At 50.9% G+C, this 22,646-nt stretch overlaps 1 protein-coding gene across 6 annotated transcripts in view; it reads left to right on the top strand.

Annotated features, from left to right (window-relative positions):
• BCAR3 (BCAR3 adaptor protein, NSP family member) overlaps positions 1–22,646 on the top strand; it is a 117,201-nt gene that overhangs the window by 80,642 nt on the left and 13,913 nt on the right. For 4 of the 6 annotated variants that reach the window (XM_060090144.1, XM_060090147.1, XM_060090148.1 and 1 more), the window contains 5 exons: positions 7,071–7,199; positions 9,621–10,063; positions 13,265–13,368; positions 14,496–15,148; positions 20,016–20,131. In XM_060090144.1, the coding sequence (XP_059946127.1) occupies positions 7,071–7,199; positions 9,621–10,063; positions 13,265–13,368; positions 14,496–15,148; positions 20,016–20,131 (1,445 nt within the window). Of the gene's footprint in view, positions 1–2,539; positions 2,607–4,467; positions 4,549–7,070; positions 7,200–9,620; positions 10,064–13,264; positions 13,369–14,495; positions 15,149–20,015; positions 20,132–22,646 lie in introns of those variants that run through there. The other 2 variants (XM_060090150.1, XM_060090149.1) reach the window with 2 other exon arrangements.

Below are 22,646 nucleotides of genomic sequence, written 5' to 3'. Positions count from 1 at the left end.
AGGAGAGGGCGATGGGGGTCTGTGTCCCTTATGGGCTAGGTCTGAGCCCTGGGAGAGTGAAAACCAGACATAAGAAGCCGACCCATTTTGGGGGAGGAGGGGCTAGAAGAGACTCTGGATCTCATGTCAGCCCCAGCTGGGGCACCCCTTGACTAAAGTCTCTGAGTATATGATGATCTGTGGCTTTGTAGGTGGTGGGTTGTAGCACTAGACATGGGGGTAGGGAAATTGTCAGGAGGCTATTGTGAAAGTTCAGGGAGAACAGGACATGATAACCTCCACAGGGATTAGAATGGGCCTTGGTGAGAGGTATAGTCAGGAATTTCTTGATCAGTGGAAGCCAATTCTGAGGGTTCTACTTTGAGTAATGAGGGCAGTGGAGGTGCCAAGGACTGGGAAAGGAGGAGGAGAGCAGGCTTTGCAGAAAAGATGAGTTCCGTTTATCCATATTGGCGTCTGAGCTCTGACGTGGATTCTGGTAAATATCCCTACAACAGCAGCAACCCTAAAGGCTGGAGATGGGGATTTGGGCATCATCAGCACATTTCAGAAGACTCTGAACTGGCCTTGTGCCGCTAACCCCAGCCCCATCCAGTCCCTTCTGCTCACCGCAGCCAGATTGATCTGTCCGAAAGCATCTTTTTTTTTTTTTTTGTACCTGTTGCCTTCCCGGGCAGAAGGTGTCAATGGCCCTCACTGTCTGGAGTGTGAAGGTCTAACCTCTCAGCCTACAGTGCCCCTCTGCCTGATCTGTCTGATCTCTGCCTTCCTGGGTCAGGACTTCTCTGGTCACAAGTGACAGGAGTCCAGCACAAACTAACTGAGGTATCGGGAGTTTGCCAGTTAACATCATCAGCTAGGGTTAGGGCTGTGTGTGCCACTGGGACCCTTCCATCTCCTGTTCCTCTTCTCTTTGCACAGTGATTTCATTCTCTCAGCCCAGTCTGGTCAACATAAGGTGAAGCAACCTCCATTCTTCCAGTCTCATGACGTTTTCACGAGCAGGTAGGGTGTCCTTCACTCAGTTCCCTTAGAAAGATCCCAGGAAGAAATTTGGTTGGGCCAGCTTGGGTCAGGGATTTAGCCAGGCCAGCCAGCAATGTCCAGGGAGGTAGGTTTGAACCACATACTTAGAGAAAAAGATGGAGCTCTCCTGGGGAGAGAAAAGGGGTGCTTGGGGTGTTAGGGGGAGAGGCTCCGCCTGCTCTAGCCCTCTCCTCCCAAACAGCACCTTTATCTGACCAGGCCCAGCTGCTCTTAGCTCAAATGCCCAAAGCACCCTTACTGTTCTCAAGTTTTATCCTCAAGGGCCAACCCTGATACCCCATCTTCTCCTTCCTACCCACCCCCCACCCCATATGGGGCCCTTTTGACATGGGAAAACCAAAGGATAAAGAGGTGGCGTAACTTGCCCAGGCTAGGGAGCTGTAGGGGCAGGGATGAGATCCCAGCATTCTGTCTCCAGAGCTCAGGGATGTGTTAAACTATTCCCTGTGTGGGCTTCTAGGAGAATGTGCCCTCCTGAGGGTAGGGACCCAGCCTGTCATCACCCGCCAGCAGCCTGAGGGTTGGCAAACTGCTTGGTCACCATTGTTGTTGGCCCCAAGGTGGTGCCTCCGCAGTCTTTTCCTTTCCATCCACAGCTCCCAGCCCGGGCATGTGGTCTTTCCTGGTGATTAGCACAATTTAAAATTCTGTGGGAACTGGGAAGCTTTCCTTCTATGCAGGGAGAGAATAAAATATTAGTTATAATGCAGATGCCATCTTTTCCTAATCCTCTCAATGGTCTCCCACAGCGGCTCTGGGGCTTTCCCACCGATGGTGGTGAGCACGCATCCCTCATCCCCCGGACTTAGGAACACAAACCTCCGGAGAGTCTGGGTCCCATTGTTGTGCCTGATTTGAAATGCAGGATCGCACATCACACAGCCGTTGCAAGAGGAGACCCTGAGCTCCATTCCTCCCTGGGCTAGAAAAGCTTTTTCTTCCTCAGAGAACTGTTGAAATGTGGGTTTCCTTGTTAATCGAGGTTCCCAGCACGTCGGTGGAGCTGGCTCTGTGCCTCCAGAATGTGTTTTCCAACCATCTCCTGAGCTCCAGCTATTCCGGCCTGTCAAGACCAGACTTGCCTGCGGTGTGGGGCTCCAGAGATGTTCATTCCAGATTAGAGTGATTTTCAGAGGCGGCCTCAGCAAGCTAGGACTGGTCCTGGCCATGTCACCAGACCAGAGGGCCTGGGGCAGGTGGACAGCGAGGCTTCTGAAGAGGATTGAGGTAGCCAGTGGGCACTTAAACAAGTACCAGGCTGCTTTCCTTAACTGCTTTCCTCCCAAATACTGACCCACCCACCATGCCTGTGCATCAGACCTTAAACACCTCAAACGGAAACTGTTCATTTTATTTAACCGGGTGAATAGCGTTCTGATGTAGGCCTATAAAAACAGTTAACAGTTTGCACTGTCTGTGTGCCACGGTATGTCATAAGCGCTTTACGGATATTGATCCATCTCTTCCCTATTAACCTGTCGTCATATGTTATTATCCCCATTTTGCAGACCAGGAGCTCTACAGAGAGGTAAAGTCACTTGCCCAGAGCCACACAGCTGGTGAGTGGCACAGTGGCCTATGGATGGAGGGGGCGGGCTGGCCTGAGCTCTTCAACACTGTGCTATATATAACATCCGTTGACATCAGGGTTATGGAAAATGCTGGCAGTAGGAAAGTAGTAGCTAGGCTCAGATTTCCATGAAAAGCAGCAATGATAGTAATTTATGAATTTTCTGGCTAAACTTCAATTCGGTTGGACAGTTGTGGGCCTCATCCATCCCCTCACTTGCTGTAGTTATCCGTTTACCCACCTCTCGTCTCGGACCCCAGAGCCAATGACTAGGACAGGAAGAAGTTTTAGAAGTGGAGCCATGTGAGTGGGTAACCCTGACACAGTAGTTACTAAGCCCTGCCTCCATCCCTCCCTCCCTCCCTTTCTTTTTTTTGTTTTTTGCGGTACGCGGGCCTCTCACTGTTGTGGCCTCTCCCGTTGCGGAGCACAGGCTCCGGACGCGCAGGCTCAGCGGCCATGGCTCACGGGCCCAGCCGCTCCGCGGCATGTGGGATCTTCCCGGACCGGGGCCCGAACCCGTGTCCCCTGCATCGGCAGGGGGACTCTCAACCACTGCGCCACCAGGGAAGTCCCCTCCCTCCCTTTCTTCTTTTCTTTCCTGCTCAAGGTGTACTTATTACTTAATTTACGTACATGGCACATTTTCTTACACCTCCTCCCCCTCCCCCTCCCCCCGCCAAAAAAAAGGACTGCTCTCAAATCTCTGATGGATCAGACTCAGGCAAGACTTGGAGTAGAAGGTACGTGTCCAGCCTGCATCCTTCTCTTATGGTGGCTGTGGGTGGATTTGGTCCCTGGAATGAACCTGGCAAGACTTGTGGCAGAATGTTCTTGATCCAAAGCCTAGCAGCTGCCCTTCCTCCGGAGGTTGTGCTCCAGCTGCCGTGTGTGGTGGAGCTCAGGAGGGCCAGGGCCCGTGCTGGTGCAGTGAAACCCTATTCCATCTCTGGCTTCCCCTCGCTGCCACCTCCTCCCCTCAAGATAAGAGGCTCGAGAAACAAAGAATCAGACTTATCTTCCAGGAATGAAGTTCAAATTTAGGGGCAAATAGTTAGAGAATTTGAGCTTGAAGAAAACGTTAAGGTGGTCATTAGTAACATTTATAACATTTGTTTGAGAGATCGATTATTTGTAATTATTTTCTTGCTTTCTCTGGCAGTTGAAGAACATAAGGTCCAAAGGTCAGTGAGCACTGCACTTCCATTCAGTGTAAACTACTTTCTTATATGGTCACCCCTCACCAACCACGGGGTTGACAGCCCATCAAAGTACCTACCTACAGCGGCAAAATCAGAGTCAGCAAGGTCAAGATGTCATAAAATAGGCACCTGGGAAAAATAAAAGTTGCGTTAATATATGTGATTAAAACAATGAGTGAAAGTTCTAGAAGGCATCCTCTCCCAAATAACCACTATTTAATCACGAGAGTGACCACATGTGGGTGACTTCTGAATTGCCTCTTCAGTTGTTTGGGAGACATTGCCCACATCATCTGTAGACGCAGAAGCTCCCAGCGGCCCCCTCGGCTCCTTTTAATGCAGTAGAACCAGCCCTCACTGGCTTGAAATGAAGAGCCCTTTGCAATTCTTGCTCACTCTGGCTCTGGCTCCCTCCCTTCCTCCCACCCCCTCCCCCTCCCCCCCCTTCCTCTCCCTCCCTTTCCCTTCTCCTCTTCCCCGTTTAAAATACAAGTCTGGACAACTGTGTAACCCCCTAACTTTTCACAAGAGCTTAAGGGCATATTTTCTGAAGTCTGGTCTTCTGTCCCAGATTATGTGAGAGGGTCAGTCTTACGGATCTTTTCTCTCTTCTCTAGGTACTTCCCTAGAGTGCCCAGCTCCCGAGTCTGCAGGGGGAGAGAACAGTAACTGTGGACTTTCCTCTAAGGAGTTAGGACAGAAGTAACGAGAACTGACTTTTCATTTTTGGTAACAAGTGCAAAACAATATTATCTCAAAACCTGAAGTAAAAGATTGTCCCATATAAAATGCTACAGAAGACCTTTGATGTTTATGAGATGCTGAGAAAGCGAGAGGGGGTGGAGGATGGGACGTGGCCTGGGTGTTGGCTATCAGGGAGCGAGGAGAGTACGGGGATAGCTTTCGGGGTCTGGGCGAACACAGTTTCAGTGGAGGGTTACACAGAGGATAGGACCTGCTGGTTGCTGCATTTTCAGAGCTCAGACCAAGAAGAAGTGGACCCAGGACTTGGCCCAAGGGATTTAGGCTATGTGTACAGACTGTCAGGGTGGCTAAAGAGAGGCCAGGGTCACAGTATCGGTTAGGATTTAGCTCAGCTGCCAGTGACAGGAACATCCAAAATAACAGGCTTAAAAAAGCTAGAAGATCACATGGAAGACCTGGAGGCCGGCAGTCCAGGGCTGGGGTGTTGGCCTCACCGTTGTGAGGGACCTGGGCTCGTTCAGGCCTTCTGCTCCCCTGTTCCTATGGTTTGGCCTCTTCCTCATTATCCAGGATGGTTTTGCAGCTCCGGCCATCACATCTCAGCTTGGAAGTCCCACCAACATGGCAGTTTACCCTGCCTTGGCCAAAACTTAGCCATGTGGCCACATCTCCCTATAAGAGAGAAAGACTGAGGAATGTCAGTCATCCATTAGCTGTGTGGCAACCCGCCCGGTTAAACCAGGGCTTCAAATAATTTGAGAGGAAACAGGAGAACCTCCATAACTAAGAAAAGTCCTAGACATTGGGTTATTTGTTCATTCAGTGAGTACGGAGTAACCCTTGTGTTCAGGCATTGCCCGAAGGCAGCAGGGAAGAAGGCAGATGGGCTTCTGGTCTTGGGAAGCTTATTACCTAGCAGGAGGCAAGACAGACAATAAACAGTGAGCAAATGCGGCCTGGTTGACTATCTACATTCTGTACTCAAGTCTTCCCAGCGCACTGTCCTCAGATGTACCTGTACATAATTAATGATCGAAGCCGACAGTATCAAACATCAGTGCTAATGCCTGCGGGCGCTGTGGGGCAGCCAACGTCAGTATCTCTTTGATAGGAATTCAGCTCATCCGTCAAACACTCGGGAGGGGGTGTCCTGCACTGTGAGAAGAGTGGTGGGGAAGAGGTGGAGGGAGAAGTAAATAATTAGTAAGTCAGAGTCCCACCTTGAAAACAGCCCGGGAGTCATTCTGCGGCCAGTGCCCTCGTGGGCTGAGGATAAGAATCCAGCTGTAGGGCTTCCCTGGTGGCGCAGTGGTTGAGAGTCCGCCTGCCGATGCAGGGGACACAGGTTCGTGCCCCGGTCCGGGAAGATCCCACATGCCGCGGAGCGGCTGGACCTGTGAACCATGGCCGCTGAGCCTGCGCGTCCGGAGCCTGTGCTCCGCAACGGGAGAGGCCACAACAGTGAGAAGCCCTCATACCGCAAAAAAAAAAAAAAAAAAGAATCCAGCTGTAAAATCCCAGGTCTTTTTCTTCTTCTTGAGTGGAGGAGGTTTGGGGGGCTCTTTCCTTGCTAAGATGCAGGGCAGTGTGATGAGGATAGTTTTGTGATTCCTACAGGCCTTTGAGGCCAAGCTGGGGAAGTTGAGAAAACACAGGGACACAGCCTTTTCCTGCTCATATGACCTTCAGCCACAGTCCCTGAGCCTGGTTTTGCTGGGAACCAGGCAGGTGTCCAAGTTCAGTTCACATGTTGTAAGTGGGCGTGGGTTCTAAATTAAACCCGGAACAAGTGTTACCCACCCAGAACTCCTGTCCCGGCCGCTGTGCAGTGACCTAGATTCAGTGATTCTCAAACTACTTGAGGTGAAGAGCCAGTTCTTTGTTTTGACTTAAGTTTCCTTTTCCAATCTGTCATAAAAAATGAAATATCAGAAAAATGAAATTAAAATCACATACAAAATACAAACTCAGACTTCTGTTAGTAGATTCAAGAGACATTACTCTGTCCAATTTTCTAAACGTTTCTAAAGGCAAACTCGATCCTGAACTGGAGTTTGCCAGTAGCAAAGAATTCAGAGCCATCACGACAGCCCAGGGACTGCACTTGGGGCAGCAGTGTCCTGCAGGCCTGGGACCATGGGCCGGCTGGGGCTCTGTCTTTCCCAGCTCTGTGTTAGGACAGCTCTGAAGGAGAATGAGGAAGCTCTCTGGGTGGCCTGGCACATCTCTCCCTGGCGCCCCCTGCCCTGCTCCCCGTGTTTTCAGCTGCTACCCGAGTAGACTGATAAAAGGAACGGCTTGGCTGATTCTCCTATCATAGTCCCCGAGTGCAGGTGAAAATTTTACTACATGCTTTCTGCAGCCAGAGAAATGAAAGTTCACAGCTAATTGTAATCATTATCCAGGTTCCTCTACCTGACCAGGGCTTTGGGCATATGCTGGTTTGATTAGCAAAGCAGCCGACCGCAAGGCCGGCGTCTCCAGCCGGCTGGCCTGGGCTCGTGGCCCCAGCAGGCTGGGAGATCACTGGTGACCCTGTGTTGCAGTTCTCCAAGGAGAGGCACGTCATGGACAGGACCCCGGAGAGGCTGAAGAAGGAGCTGGAAGAGGAGCTGCTGCTGAGCAGCGAGGACTTGCGCAGCCACGCCTGGTACCACGGCCGCATCCCCCGACAGGTACCCGCCCCCGCGCAGGGTCACACGCCCGAGGCTACCAGGAGCGAGCCCCGGTTCAGCCAGAGCGCACTACTACGGGGTGGCCTGTGGTGACTTAACGTAGGCCCGTCTCTAAGGAGACCTTGGGAAGAGCTAAGGTCAGGAATCCAAAGTACGTTTCCCCGTGGCGGCCGGTGAGTGGATGAAGGGAGAGCAGCTGTTCTGTGGTTCTGTAAACAAGGCGCAGGCTGGTACCTAAGGGAATATGAAGCCGGGCTGTGGTTCAGATAATTGAACTCTTGGCCAGCTGCCTGCAGCCTCATACCCTGTGGAGCCTGCTTCCTTCTCAAGGCAGTGGTTTAATTTCAGGTGAAGAGGGGGTATCATCAGGGCGGGTGACCCATAGCAACAGGGCCGCCTTTGCCCTAGTGGGGCCGGCACTTATTCACTCTCCATCCCTCTCCTCCCCGGCTCCTGGCCCGGGGGTGGGAAAGAAGAGGAATATACCAGCGACCACAGACTCATGGCCAGAATGGACTTCGCGTGATTGTCCTTTGGGTCGTAGCCATGAATGATGTTTTTGTATTTAATAGTATAGAAATTGAAAAATAGAATAAGTGCAGAATCGAGGTATAGAGTTTCCCTTGGGTTTTTATTGTAACCTGATCTGACCAGTCACGCAGGACAACATGACAGGAAAGGGGTGGCTGAGGGTGAGGGAAAGGCATCATGTTGTGAACGTTTTTTTTTTTAATGTAGCAGCTTTCTCAGCACCATCAAAGAAATAATCCTGATTCTAACTTTGTTTTTTTTCTTCTTTTAGTGTAAAATCGATTGTAGAAAATAGAGTAAAAAGAAGAAAATTAAACTCTTACCTGTAATTCTCCCTTCTGGAGATAACCACTATGAACATTTCGATATAAATCCTGCCAGACTTTTCCAACTCAAGTATGAGCTCATGCTGCATATAACTTTGCAGCCCACTTTCTTCCCTTAATGCTATTTCCTAGGAATTTTCTCCTGCTCTGAAATGTTCTTCTACACCAGTCTCCATTGTCTGTGTCCCCTGTATGCTTTCTCCATTCTGTACGGGGCACTCTCCCCAACATCCTTGAAGATAACTACTGTGTTCATGACTATAATTATTTCCTCAGGCTCAATTCCAAGAAATGGAATTTCTGTGTGAAAACATTTTTAAGGCTAAGATGCAATTTTAAGGTAACCATGGTAGCATACTATTCTAAGCTAGCTGATCAAATGTTGGCATGTCCTAGAAAATTTATCAAAGTTTATAAATCTGATGTCTGTCACCACCATCATTCTCCTGATCGTGATCATAAAATTTGTTTCCCATTTGCCATGAGTGTAAATTTTCAGCTATACATCACTCCCGATTGTATAACTAAAGACTGTGACAATAATAATGATAGTTATAGCCAACACTTTAGTCCTTTAAACCTTTATAGCTATTCTGTAGGTGATATTATCCCCGTTTTACAGATGATGTAAACTGAGTGTAACTTGTCCATGTAACTTGTCACACAGACGAGCCAGAATGCAAACCCAGGCAGATTAGCTACAGGAACAACCATACTACAACACAGTATAAATTCTCCTTTTATTATAAACATCAGCATCATTATAGCTAATGATTTTTTTAGCATCTGCTGTGTTCCAGGCACTGTACTAGTGCTTTGCATATAGTATGTATGCAGGTATATAATCTTCCCAATAACTATGTGAGATGAGAGACCTGGCCCTCTTTGTTCCAGGCCCTCCAGAGTAATCGGTGTGCCCAGAACCACACTCAAGGGCCAATTCCACAGTGCCTGGACTCCACCTGCATGTGGACCCTCTTCCCCGTCGACCAGGCCTGGAGAGGGGCGTCTTAGGAGAGGGCTCTGAGGGTGACTCGTAGATGACAAAAAACACCCTCCTCCAATTGTTGGGGGAAGGGGGAGAATCAGACCCACCAGACACAAATTTTCTTATTTATTTTCCATCACTTCATATCCTTCAGGTCTGCATAAATATCATCTTCTCGTGATACCCTCCTAACCACAGTATTTAAGAGGACAGCCCTCATCCCAATTTACTTCTTCCTTAACTTTACAACATCTGACGTACCGTACCTGTTGCTTGTTTGTTCTCACTAAAATAGAAGCTGTCCACTAAAAACAGAAGCTCTGAGGCAGCGGGGACTCTCGTCGGCTTCATTCACTGCTGTAAACGCAGTGCCTACAGTAGTACTTGGCACATAGTAGGTGATCAGCAAATAGCTCTTAAATGAATGAGTGGGTCTTCTAAGAATTTGGCATTTGACAAAGAGCCGACTGAGGAAGAAGAGACATAATAGCATTGTCCTCTGTTGGCCCAAAGGAGTGGGGAGCAGCGCAGCTAAGCTTGCCTTGCCTACTCCTCACTCACCGTTTTGTCCCAAAGGTGTCAGAAAACCTCGTGCAGCGAGATGGTGACTTCCTGGTTCGTGATTCTCTGTCCAGCCCCGGAAACTTTGTCCTGACCTGCCAGTGGAAGAACCTCCCTCAGCACTTCAAGATCCGCCGGACGGTCCTGCGGCTCAGTGAGGCCTACAGCCGAGTGCAGTACCAGTTTGAGATGGAGAGCTTCGACTCCATCCCCGGCCTGGTGCGCTGCTATGTGGGCAACCGGCGGCCCATCTCCCAGCAGAGCGGAGCCATCATCTTCCAGCCCATCAACAGGACGGTGCCCCTGCGGTGCCTGGAGGAGCACTACGGCACCTCCCCCGGCCGGGCCCAGGAGGGCAGCCTCGTCGAGGGAAGGCTGGACGTGGCCAAGAGGCTGAGCCTCACCATGGGCAGCCCCCAGGCCCGAGAACAGAGCTTGCCCAGGGGCAACCTCCTCAGGTGGGTCAGGGCCTCCTGGGTCGGTGCTGGGAGCGTGGGGGACCCTCTGGCCGAGACCAGGCTTAGCTAGGCAGGCGTGCTCCCCCAGGAGCAGAAGAACCATGAACGACGTTAAGAAGAATGTCAAGTGTCGTTGGAATAACTGTCACGAGGCAGTGCGTGATTAGTTCCCAATTGAGTTGGTGCCAAAAATGAATGATGCAGTTGCTGAGGAAGGGGACGGCTGAGTGGGAGAGACCTCCCAGCGAAGGAAGTAAGGATTCCGGCTAGTCTGAAGGCTAGGGAAAATGTGGATAGATGCTGCAAAGGGAAGCGTATTCCCAGGGAGGGAGGGGGCTCAGCCTGAGCATAAGAGTAGAGTTAGAAAAGGGGCGAGTGTCACTTGGAGCGAGGAAACTGGTGGAGCTGGAACACAGGGTCCGTGCAGGGGGCTGGCAGGGGGAGGTTTAGGGAGGTGACTGACCCCCACCAGATCGGGGAGGCCTTAATGCCAGGCTAGGGGATTGGAGGAGCCTCAGAGACTCAATGTGGGGAACGGGATGTCCTAAGAATTGGACGGGACGGTGCTGTGCGAGAGGAGTGAGGAAGGGGAGGGCAGGGATAGCAGCTAGTGAGCCGTGGAGGGTCAGGCTGTGCGGGTGGGGTAGGGTGAGGGTCAGGAGACTCAGAACCAGCCTTCCCCAGGCTCTCCTGCATGAGGGGAAGATGGAGAAGGCCAAGTCAGATACCGCGGGAGGGACCGGAGGGCGTGGACTTCAGAGGAAAAACCAGTTGTTCCATCTGAGATGCGACTGTGGGCTTGCTGAGGGCCAGTGTTCAGCGACAGTTCTGGGGTTCAGGAGGGAAGTTAGGCCTGGAGGCTTAGATGAGGGCTTGGTCCAAAGGGAGAGGGTGGTTGACTAGGTCAGAACAGACGAGATTCCTAAGACAGGAGACGTCAAGAGCCCGGGGGCTGCAGTCTGACCCTCGGGGGATCTCGGGGAGAAGAGTTCAGAGAAGTGGAGGCCGAGCTGAGGTGCCCCACTGTCGACTATGAGTGGCGTGCCCTGTGTTAATACAGGACCTGTCTCTCATGGAGAGAGGAGGCCTTGTGCCTTTTATTTAACTGCCAGGAAAGGAAAGCAGGCAAGAGGCAGGCATGGTAGGGTCCCAGCCCCTCAGTTACATGGGTCCCCTTCTCCGGCTCCCTGGCGTCCAAGCTTGCGCAACATATTTTATTCCACTCGCTGGTTTTCTTTCTGGGCCAGGAGGAAATGTCATAAACTGTAATCTCTAGACTGCAAAAATTCAGAAGCAAAATACAGGACTCTGTGAGTAATACGAATGACGGCTGTGTGCTACTAGGAAGCTCTGGTAGATGTTAGTCAGCGTCTGGCGGTGGACCCTGCTGCCTGCCCTCAAACGCTGGTCCACCCCTGACCTGGTCAACCCTGGACAAGCTACTTACCTGCTCTGGGCCTCAGTTTCTTGGAAAGGTGGGGCTTTTGAGGGTTAAATGGTTTAAGATCTGCGAAGTGCTTCAAACAGTGCCAGCCCATAGAAAGTGCTAGGTGAGTGTTCATAATCCTAATAATTATTGTTTTCTGGAGAGCAGTAGAATGCAGGACTCAGGGCAGTTGCAGGGAAGGAGGCAAGAGCTGACATTTAGAAATTCTCCTTTTCATGGTAATAAGATCGGATGTGAGATCCCTTAAAATATTAAAAGGGGGCCTCTCTTCTGTTTCTTTTGAGGGGGGCAGGGGTTGGCTGCTGAACTGGTGAGCAGGCAGTCAGTGTCGTGAACAGAGCCAGGATGACCCACAGAACCCCTGCCAGGAACGGTGCTGGAGAGGAAGGCCGCCTGGTCAGCCCTCAGCAGCCTGGATTTAAAATACAGATTTTTTTTTTTAAAGATAAGAAATGAAAGAAAGGCTGAGAAGGTCACTAAGTCGACGATACAAACCTAACAGAGCCACTCTTTGGATTGCGCTTTGAGAGCAGAGCTCCCTAAGCCTTGTCACCCATTGGCACAGGTTGTAGGCCCAGAGATGCCTAATCGTAGGGGTGGCGTGGGCTCAGCACGGAAGATGCCCCAAAGCCCTGCCCCTCCGCGCCAGCGGCTCCACACCTTCCCTGACGTCGGGCCTGCTGGTTGGCTGCCCGCCGCCGGCATAGGCGTGCGCTCTGCCAGGTTGCATTCCAGGCCGGTGATGGGGCCCTGGAGTCCGATTGCTGGCGGTGATCACTGCTTAAATATCGCCTCGCTGAAGCTATTGCCTTTTGGAATTTGCCCTCTGCCCTGCTTTATCTCTGAGGGGTTGCTGGAATTTCTCTGTTGCTGGAAGTTTGGGGGGGTTTGGTTTGTTTCTTTGGTGCTTGCAAAGGTAGGAAAGAACTTGGCGATGTCTGTAACATAAGCTTGTCGGGGGCGTTGGAGAGGGGGAGGCCGATTAAAGTTCATTACGACTTGGCTGGTGCAGTGCTTTCTGTTTTAGCAAAAGAGAAATTCTGTTCTTTGGTGCTAATTAGAGAAATTCCCAGTCTGAATTGGCAAGGGACAGAGGAATGCTAGCTGATCTTGTCGTTTCGTTCCACCTTTCCCTGTGCGGCTGTGCTCCGTGCCTCGCAGCCGCTGCTTGGTGACCCCGCCAAGTCCCTTTTCCCGACTCGGCCCGAGGAGGCTGGCTGTGGGATCCTCCTCGACGTGTATGACAGCCTCCTGGGGCAACCCCGCAGGTTATCTGGGGGACGCTGAGATTTGCACTGAAATGGAAACTGCCCCACAGCTTCCTTCCTAACCATGGCACTGTGAGGCCTGGTGGAGAATGCATGTTAGTTACACAAGTCTTTCCTTCTGGGTCTGTAAGTAATTTTAGGCTCTGTTAAAAGTACACATTCCAGTTCATCAGATTTTCCTGGGAGTATCTTGAAACCCTTACCCTGATCTGCTCAACAGGATGGAAAGGCTCGGAGGAGGCAGCCTAGGACCTAACTGGATTGGTCCTGGGGACGCAGGGTCGGAGCCCACAGCAGAGTCGTGTACTAATCGCCGCCATCAGTAATTTCCACCCTCCACCAGACATTCCTTTACTCTTAGGCTGTGCGGGAACACTCTCATTCTGAGCAATCTTTTTTTTTTTTTTTTCTTAAACTTTCCATGACGTTGCCTAAAGGTTTTACGATTTAATGACATGTTTCTGCCCTGCTTGTCTGTTGCTTTAGAAATAGAGAGAAGAGTGGTAGCCAGCCAGCCTGCCTGGATCACATGCAGGACAGAAGAGCCTTGTCCCTCAAAGCCCACCAGTCGGAAAGTTACCTGCCAATTGGTAGGTCTTTGGGAATTTGGGAGGAGGAGGGTGACAGTGTTTCCCTGATTTCCTTCAGGCTGTTTCCCCTGCCCCATCTGGTCACCTAATTTGGAAATGACAGAAGACTCCATGTCTGCAGGCTGTAGGATGAGGGGTTTGTAGAACTATATCCAGATGCAAATCACTGAGCTGGACGCTTTATGGGTGCTTTTAAGCTTTTAAGCCTCATAACAAGCCTTCAAGGTGGGCATGGTTATTGTCTTTGTGGCTGAGAAAACTGAGGCGCAGATATTAAGTGACCTACCTAGATTCATCTGTCTAGTAAGTGGTGAAGCCAGCATTTGAACCCAGGTTTCCTGATTCTAAGCCCAGTTGCTAACTGGTGGTCTTCATAACGAATGCACCTCCCCCTTAGTCTCCTCCCTGGGCAGACGGTGAGTGGGTCAGTCCTGGGGCTCCTGGTAGAGACCCCTCTTCCTCTCCATTCTCCTGCCACAACCAGAAGAGTGAGATGGTATGGAATGTGGGGAAATCAAGTAAGCAATTATGTTAATAGGCGACGGGATTGTTTTCCATTATTTTTGTAACTGACCTTCCTTGGGGAACCACAGGGTGATTTTCCTGCTGCCCCTTTGTAAACCGCTTGGATGTGGGTTATCTCAGTGTCTTTTTCTCCCTCCCCCGTGTGTCTCTATCTCTTTCTTAAAGCTGGCTGGGATCCACCCTGGCTTTGAGAGTGACTCCGGGTCCCCCCTTTATGCTATGTGGCTAAAGACTTGTGCTTCTTAGGGCAAGGTTAGATTACTCACTGCCCTCCAAGCTCAATGTAGTTCCCTGTTCTGACTGTACTAACCTTCTGTGACCATAAAATGACATTGCTGCCCAGCTGTTGGTGGTCGCTGGGATTTAGAATTCCCCCAGAAATGGGGTGGGGCCATCTTAGCCCTTGACATGCTCTAGACTGCTCTAGACTGCTCTAGACTGCTCTAGATTGGGCCTGCGGTGGTCATACTGACTTATCTTTTACGGGCGAAAATGGAAATCCTAGGGCCTGAATTGAGGGCCAGGAGCTGTCACTCTAGTTTTGTCTGTTTCATGTTCTTCGCACAGCTGAGCTTTTTCTGACCCTCTCTTATCCTCCACAGGTGGTAAGCTGCCCCCTCAGTCCCCAGGTGTGGGCACAAGACCCTGCCCAAACTCACCGGTTTTCAGGACAGGCAGCGAGCCCACCCTGAGCCCAACGGTGGTTCGGAGGGTCTCCTCGGACGCTAGGGCAGGGGGGGCGCTGAGGGGCTCAGACAGCCAGCTATGCCCCAAACCGCCCCCCAAGCCCTGCAAAGCGCCCATGCTCAAGGCTCCCCAGTCTCCCTCCACCTGGCTCAACTCAGAGGCCAACTACTGCGAACTGAACCCAGCCTTGGCCGCAGGCTGCGACGGGGCAGCCCGGCCGCACTTCTGTGCTCAGGACAGCTACGTGGACCTGCTGACCACCAAGCAGAACGGCGGGCCGGCTGCCCGGAACTCTGACACCAGCTACTTGATCCTTGATGACGATGACGGGGCAAAGCCTTGGGAGCCGCTGCTGACCCAGAGGAACGAGGGGCAGGAGGACGAGGGCACATTCGTGACACCCCTCCTGGAGACTGCCTCCTCCTTCAAGCCCAACGACCTTGAGTCGAAGCTCCTTCCTCCTGAGAACAAGCCCCTGGAAACCACGATGCTGAAGCGTGCGAAAGAACTGTTCACCAACAACGACCCCAAGGTCATCGCCCAGCACATGCTGAGCGTGGACTGCAAGGTAGGTGCCCGGCAGGTGGGTTTGGTCGGACTTCCGAATGTTTGGAAGGGGGATCTGTCTGGGGCTCCTTCGGCCTTACCTTGTGACTGCTTTGCTCACAGGAAAACTCAGATGATAACCTGGGTGTGGGGATTTATTTAAGGGGTGGGGACCACAGGCCGGGACAACCCTTGCCCAGGCAGGAAGCTTGTACAATTCACCTGAGACAGAGGGACGCAGGCTGCTACCCAGGGCCGTGCCTTCCCTCTCCCACCCCTGCTGTGTCCTTCTCCCAGCTGGTGTGGATTTTCAAGTTCTCCCCCAGCCTCAACTCCATCAAAACTGGTGAAGTCAAGTCCAAAGAAGAGTAGATTGTAGATGAAAATGTAGTTTCTGGAGTAGCAGAGCCTTGGTTGTTTTTATTTTCATTGTACATGCTACATATGTACATTATATATTTGTTTTATTGTTACGAAAATGGTCTTTAGGATAAACATTTTGAAAGTTACTTGCTCAATTTAGAAAAACTATAAAATACAATTATAAGATACAATTTTAGAAAAATTATACAATACAGATTAAGAGAAAAGAAAAAATCACACAAAATCCAGCTTCTTGGTGATCACTGTTGTTAACATTTATTCTGCAAATAGATACATGTAAATAATAATTGCATTCATATCTATTTGTTTACCACAGAAATGGCACAGGTCTATACATACCATTCCAAACTCTTTTTGTCTTCCATCAAACAACATGTCATGACTATCTTTCCATGTGACTACATAAATCTGTGTTTACATCATCATCATTTTTGATAGGAAGCATTTCTTTTAGATATGGGTGGCTTTTGTCCATAGCTGGCCCCAAGACAGCCTCATCCTTCAGAGAGAAATTTCTAGAAAGCAGGTGTTTAAGGCTGGGGTGTGCTTAGCCCATGCCTCAGTATAAGGAGACAGATCCCTTCATTTGAGCAACAGATAAGGACTTAGATAGATTTAAAGTCCTTTTTCGTTTGTAGCTCAGTGGAGTCAATTAGCTTCAAAGATCAGGGCTTATTGAGGAATTGGGTTTTCCTAAATAAATTTCCTGGGTCATGAATCATGGCAGAAAATCTAATCTCGGAGTACTCCCCCAGTGAGTTCCTCAGTTGATTGAAGTTCACAGGGGCGCAGAGGGCCTCCTTAATGAGGCACATTAAGCAGGTGCTGGCTGCTCTGGGGTGAACAGTCTGGGGGGCTGCCAGGAAAGGGGCTGTGTTGGAAGAACAAGGGCTGTTCCTGTGGTTGGCTGGGTGTCCCTGGGCAGTGCCCCAAGCGGTCAGATAATTCGCCTTGTTAAGACCTTACCTCACTTTAATGTGAGCTAAACCTGTTTGGGCAGGAAGAGGATTTAGGTCTCCTGTTCCAGTAAGTAGCTCTCATCCTGGGCCCTGGATCTGAGAGCAGAACCACACCAATGGGCCAGGAGCCTGGCGTGAACCTGTCTGGGTTCTCCATGGAGGAAGCTCCTTGTGGGACCATGGGTCCGGGTTTACAGAACAGCCTAATTTCCAGGAGGAAATGAATCCTTCCCCCTTGTGGCCTCAGGCGGGGCTTGGTGGTAGTCTAGGAGGAGGTGAGATGCCTGACCACTCTTTGCAGGAGAACCTTCTTTGGAACCTTCCCACTGCCTTGGAAGTCTGTTCTCAACTGAAGGAATGTGCAGCCTGCCCTCCTTCTTGTTCTGTTTCTCTGTTTGCATTTTGTCCTCCTGGTGAGGGTCCCACTCCCCTGTCTGCCTTCAGGCACCCCTGGAAGAGGGGCTGGACAGAGCCCCCAAGCAGCGAGGCAGAGACCTGAGCAGGAGCCCCCTGACTGACCCCCGTTCCCAGCCCCCAAGGGCAGGGCTGTTAAATCTTCCTTCCTCCCTCCAGAGTCCCCTGCCATTTCCTTATTCTCTTCCTGAACCACTGACTTCAGGGCTTTGCCAACAAATCACGCACAACTAGCGTCTGTAAGAGGGAAACAAAACAAAGGCTGTTGTTACTGACTCTAAATGCAACCAGATGGGGCCACCAGAAGCCGAGAGCAGGCGCTGGGCAGCATCTGGGGCCCAAGTGCTGGTTCCCACCTGTGCACAGAGCCCGGGGTGTCAGGACAGGTGGATGGCCCTGAGCGCCTGGCGGCTGCCTGCCCAGCAGTGTGAGCCCCTCCCCGGGCTGAGCCCCTCCCACCCTGCAAACGGGCGCCGCCTTGGCCTCACTCACCCACTGGGCTCTGCAGAAGCTAGAAGGGAGGCCCAGCGGCCAAGGGCCTGGCCTCTGGGGATGAACTGCCTGAGTCTAATGCCACCTCCCCCTGCCTCTCGGTGTCTCTAAAAGGAGAACAATGCCACGGCCCAGGTGGTTGTGAATACTAAAGCCCTCATACCGTGCCTGCCCCAGAGTGAAGCTAAGTAAGTGTTCACTAGTGTTCTGTATTGAGCCTTGGTTGAGCACCAACCGTGGGCCAAGCCAGGCCAGGTCATGGTGGGAGAGGCAGGAGCGACAGTGACACAGAAATTCAGACCACAGCCCAGGTGGGGAATGCTCTGCAGGGGAAAGCACAGGACCTGCAGGGCCTCTGAGGTAGGGTCTTAAACATGGGGAGGGCAGGGAATCAGGGTGGAGATGTCTGAGATGAGTTCTGAAGGCTGAATAGGAGTTGGCCTGATGAAGAACACAAAAGGCATCTTCCAGGTGGCAGGCAACACACATGTGCCGAGACTCAGAGGTCAAAAGCTGTGGGGGGAGGGGTTGGTTTATGGAGGGTTCACCCTGTGTGGGTGGTGAAGGGCACATGGGGTCAGCTGGGGGAGGGCCTGGGGTCTTTCCTTCTTGTTTTTAAGTCTACTTTTGAGCTCGTGCCAGGTTGCTGCCTTCAAAGAACTTTGCAGTTCAGTGAGGGAGACAGGCCCGTAAGAGCACAGTGCAAATCAGAGTCCTCTGCGGAGGACAACAGACACGGATAGTGGAGCCAGGCAATCTCATTTCTCTGGAGAAGGTCCCTGGCAGCTGGGAGGAGAGCAGGGCCAGGCCCCTCTCAGGGCTCCCCTGGGTCACTGCAGCAACTCCCGAGGCAATGGGATGAGGATCAGGCAGACTTCAGAGATCATGCAAAGCTAGGATGGCTAAGATCAGAAGAGCAGAGGGTGGCTAGAATTACTCATCGTGGGGCATTGATGTCACCCTGCACTGCCGGGTCCAGCTCATAGTAAATCCTCTACAAGTGTTCATCCCTCCTCTGTATCTCTGAGCTGCCTGGCCCCAGGCTTTTCCAGGAGACCTAATCCAGGCTCTGCACTGTGACCTCAGGACCCCCTTGTTCCATAGCTCAGCCTTGGGGCAAGCAGGTGTCAGCATTTCCTGGTACTACGTCAGGAAAGTGACCAGGGGATTGCATGTTTACACTGAAGGAAAACAGACTGGAAAGGAAAACAGCTTCCCGAATAAAACTGAGTCAGTGACAAGCCTTTGACTCTTGTTACACAGAGTGTGCATGAATTGGATGAATTGGGTTTGGAGCCTCTGACAGGACAGGTGTCTAAACAAGCAAGCAAAATGTGTGTGATTGCAGGTGGCCGGGGTGTGCATCAGGGCTGTCTTGTCATGGTCAAGGTGTAAATCTCTTTCCAGAGATCCGGCCAGAATTCTTCCCCCTTCCACGTGGCCAACGATTCACAACTTGACTTTTTAAATAGCTGGGGTTTTAGGGTCATTTGATCCTCGGCAAAGTCTTTGAGAAAGGTGAACTTAGCCGTTTTGTTAGAGAAGGGGAAACTGAGGCCCAGAGAGCAGAGTATGAATCCTGCATCCTATTCTGGAGTCTGCACTGGACAGTTCATCCCCGGGGCTGACAGTGCCTCTGCTCAACCACAGAAGTTAAGGGTCAAGGTTAATAGTATCAGCTAAACTTCCAGATGTTTTTCGTGGCCTGTTATGAAGACACCTGGACTGTTCATATACCCGGGAAAATTATAGTTGAGGACAACACTGGCTCAAGGAGAGGGATTGTCCCACGCCTGCCACATGTCCAGTGTTTGTTTGACCCACTGTATCTGCTAGTTGCACTGTTAGTACATCAGTGCTCTGTGAGGGTCGCCAGCCCCGTTTTAGAGACGGCCTAACTCAGTTGTAGTATTTGGAGGTAGCATGTAATAACCCTAAGTGGTCAACTAGTACCTGATTCCAATAAGCTGTGATCACACACTAGAATTGAGATGAGGAGAGCTGGCTGGGACAAACAAACCAGATTTCCTTTAAGGAAGACCTCTCGGCGTGCGGGGTGGGGGTGGTGGGCGAGAAGTGGGTGTGTTTGAGGCCTCGGGTTTCAAATCGCTATACACGTTTCTAATGGTTTCCAGACATACACTGCGTTTCCTGAGCCCAGGAGAGGTGTAATTAAGGGTAATAGGAGCCAGCCCTGCCGTTAAGTGAGAACATGAACGGCAGAGCCTGCAGCAGAGCAGCATTTGGACACAGCTCTGCTTTTCCACTGCAGGGGATCCGTTTGCTCTGCGCACACACAGCCCTGCTGTTGGCAGCAAAACATCACAGCAGGATCCAGCCTGTGTTAGACAAAAGCTTGAAGAACTGCACCATTCTCTGACCGGGCAGAAACATCAAATCTGCAGATTCTGCAGACCAATCTAGGTGCTTTCCTCCCAGGTTTTACATTCCAGTATGTGTATTAAAATCCTCCAAATATATTAAAACTTTATCCTAAGATGCCACTGCTTAAAAAGAAATGCAACGAGTCAAGTGCATCCACACTGTTCCAGTTTAGTGTATTTCTTTCCATGTGATAAATTCGTGTTTGCAGCAAGCCCACGTCCTGGTCCAGTTCATTTCAACCTGTGTTCTTGACAGGTCGCGAGGATACTTGAAGTCTCTGAAGAGATGAGAAAGAACATGGGCATGAACTCAGGGCTGGAGCTCATCACCTTGCCTTATGGCCACCAGCTGCGCCTGGACATCATTGAAAGGTGAGCAGTGCTGCTCTGCATTTATGGCACTTTCAACTCCACAGGCTGCAGAGCCACAGGTTTCAGAGCTGGGAGAGGCTAGGCACCCACCACCCCAGTTCTGCCTCGCTTGAGGGCGGGTGGCCCAGAAGCCGTAGCCAGAGAATTCCTGGAGAAGCTCAAAGAGACAGCAAAGAGGAAGTCAGGAAACAGAGAGCACGTTCCCGTCCCTGCTCCAGGAGCAGGTGGAGGAGCGGACAGACGATCTGCCTGGGAGCACAGCTCACCACAGCCCCTGCCAGCCTGGGGTGGGAGCAGTACTGCAGGCAGGCGGAGCACGGACGCCATACCACCTCCAGCCCGGCTCACTGAGCTGCGGCCCCCTTGTCTCCGGAGTTCAAGACTGCTTTAGGAATTAAGTGGGAGTTTGTGGGGAAGTTGGGAAGAACAGAGTCTGAACAATGTTTTCTCTGAAGGGTGGACAGATGGGGGATCAGAGGTCGGGGGATGATGGAACTCGGGCCCCCGACCTCTGAAGCATCACTGCCCTCTTCTCACAAAAAGCCAGGGCCCTGGCTGTCCATTGAAACCCACTCACTTGAACATCGGATATTTAGAAATTGGAAAGATAGAAATAGTGAGGCACGTTTTTAAGAAAAGAAGCACTAGACTAGATTCTCATATTACCATAGAAGTTGGCCTTTTCAGCACAAAAGAAAAGATCGTTTTTTGTGTATGAGACTATCTTGTTATCTTAAGTTTTCTGTTTCTCCAACCAGGTTCCCAATTACCACGACACACGTGTGGTCTTTAGTGGACAGCCAGGGCCCTGGCTTTTCGTGAGAAGAGGGCAGGGGTGATTCAGGGGCCGGGGGCCCGAGTGCCGTCATCCCCTGCCCATGGCTTTCCATGATGTTCTGGGTCACTGCGCTGTCCAGTACAGCAGCTCTCTGTGATGGCAGAAATCTCATTACAGCAGCCACTAGCCACATGTTGCTACCGGGCACCTGAAATGTGGCAACTGAAGGATGCAATGTTTTATTTTACGGTGTACTACTTTAAGTGTAAGTAGCCACATGTGGCTAGTGGACAGTGCAGTCCTAGGCTGTCAGCCCCTGGAAAGTAAACATTGTATTTTAAATAGCCTGGGAGGGTCGATAACAGCTGCTTTCAAGGTTACCTGACTATGAAGCAGATAAAATGGCTCCAATACTGCTACTGCCTTGGCTTCACAGCCACAGATGCATCCCGTAGGAAACATCGACAGTACCACATGGAAAACTTCTGGGAGGCAGGAGGACAGGAAATGGCCCCTGCTGCCTTTGATCAGAGGCCAGGGTGGGTGCTTGTTGGCCTGTTGTTCAGTGCCTTTGGGCAGTTGTAGGTCCGACTTCCGAATTTCCCTACTTTCCCTGCTCAGACTGTTCTAGATGCTAGCCGCGCTCTCCAGGCGTCCTCCTCCCTCCGCATGCTGCAGGGGCCTGGCTTCTCATTCCCACTAACCTTCCCTCCTTCCTGGTCTGGGCCCGGTGGTCATCATTTCCACAGAGACAGCTGTGCTGCCATGTGTCCCCGTTTCTCATGTGATACATTTCAGCCTGAAAACTCCCCAGTTGCAGGCCTTATTTTATCCGTGTCATTAGGTGTGTTGGGCATGGATTCTAGGCCCAGGCTGAGCTCAGCAGGCTTGAGGCTTCTCTCTGGGCTATTTTCTGACTTCCACTCTTGTCTACATCCGTTTCCTCTTTCTCCTGATTGCTGCCTGGGGTCTGGCTCCTTGGCTTGTTTCCTGTTCAGGGCTGACCTGTGGGATCTACCTGCTAGGGCTTGGAGAGCTGTTTTCTCCGTTACAGTGTGTTTACTAAATAAAGGCCAAGGTTATAGCAGTCCTGCAGGATCAAATGACATTATTGTGTTTGAGAATTGAATACAAACTACCCTTCATTTTAAACTTACCACTTCACCCATTCCAAGCCTAGCAAGCAGAGATATCCTTCGTATAACGTTTAGTGCCTCCCCCTGCCGACCCTGGGAGCTTCTGCTGTAGGGCCGCCTTGCTGAGCTGGTTTCCTCGTGGTGGTGTACGCAGGAGCCTTGAGGCAAATGTTGGTTAAATGAATGGATATAATTACCCAAATAGCTGTTGATATAGTGCCAGGTCTTAAAGAAGTAGAGAACCTGTCTTCTATTAAGGGCCATTAAAACACAGGAAAAAACACTGAATTAAAGAATCAGTTGAAGGCAACATGGGAAGTTAGTTTACTATTAAACATCTAAAATGTTTGACTCAACCTTAACAGTTTGCAAATGGGTAACAAAACTCTTCAATAAGTACAACAGATAATAAAAATAGACTTTAAGCCTATTTTAGGATCCATTAATTAGGAAAGACAGGAAATCAGCAAAAAAGATAAAGAAAAAGGAAAGAGAGACCAACAGGCAAAAGGGACCAAGAGGGAGAGATGCACATATAGATACAATTTTAGTAACTAGTATTTGCTGGGTGCTGTGGTGCCAGGCACTTTAATTATCTTTA

This window comes from Mesoplodon densirostris, chromosome 2, assembly GCF_025265405.1.
Source record: "Mesoplodon densirostris isolate mMesDen1 chromosome 2, mMesDen1 primary haplotype, whole genome shotgun sequence".
NCBI classification, from domain to species: domain Eukaryota; kingdom Metazoa; phylum Chordata; class Mammalia; order Artiodactyla; family Ziphiidae; genus Mesoplodon; species Mesoplodon densirostris.
Note: the sequence above shows the minus strand (reverse complement) of the source record. Positions and strands in the feature narration are given on the sequence as shown.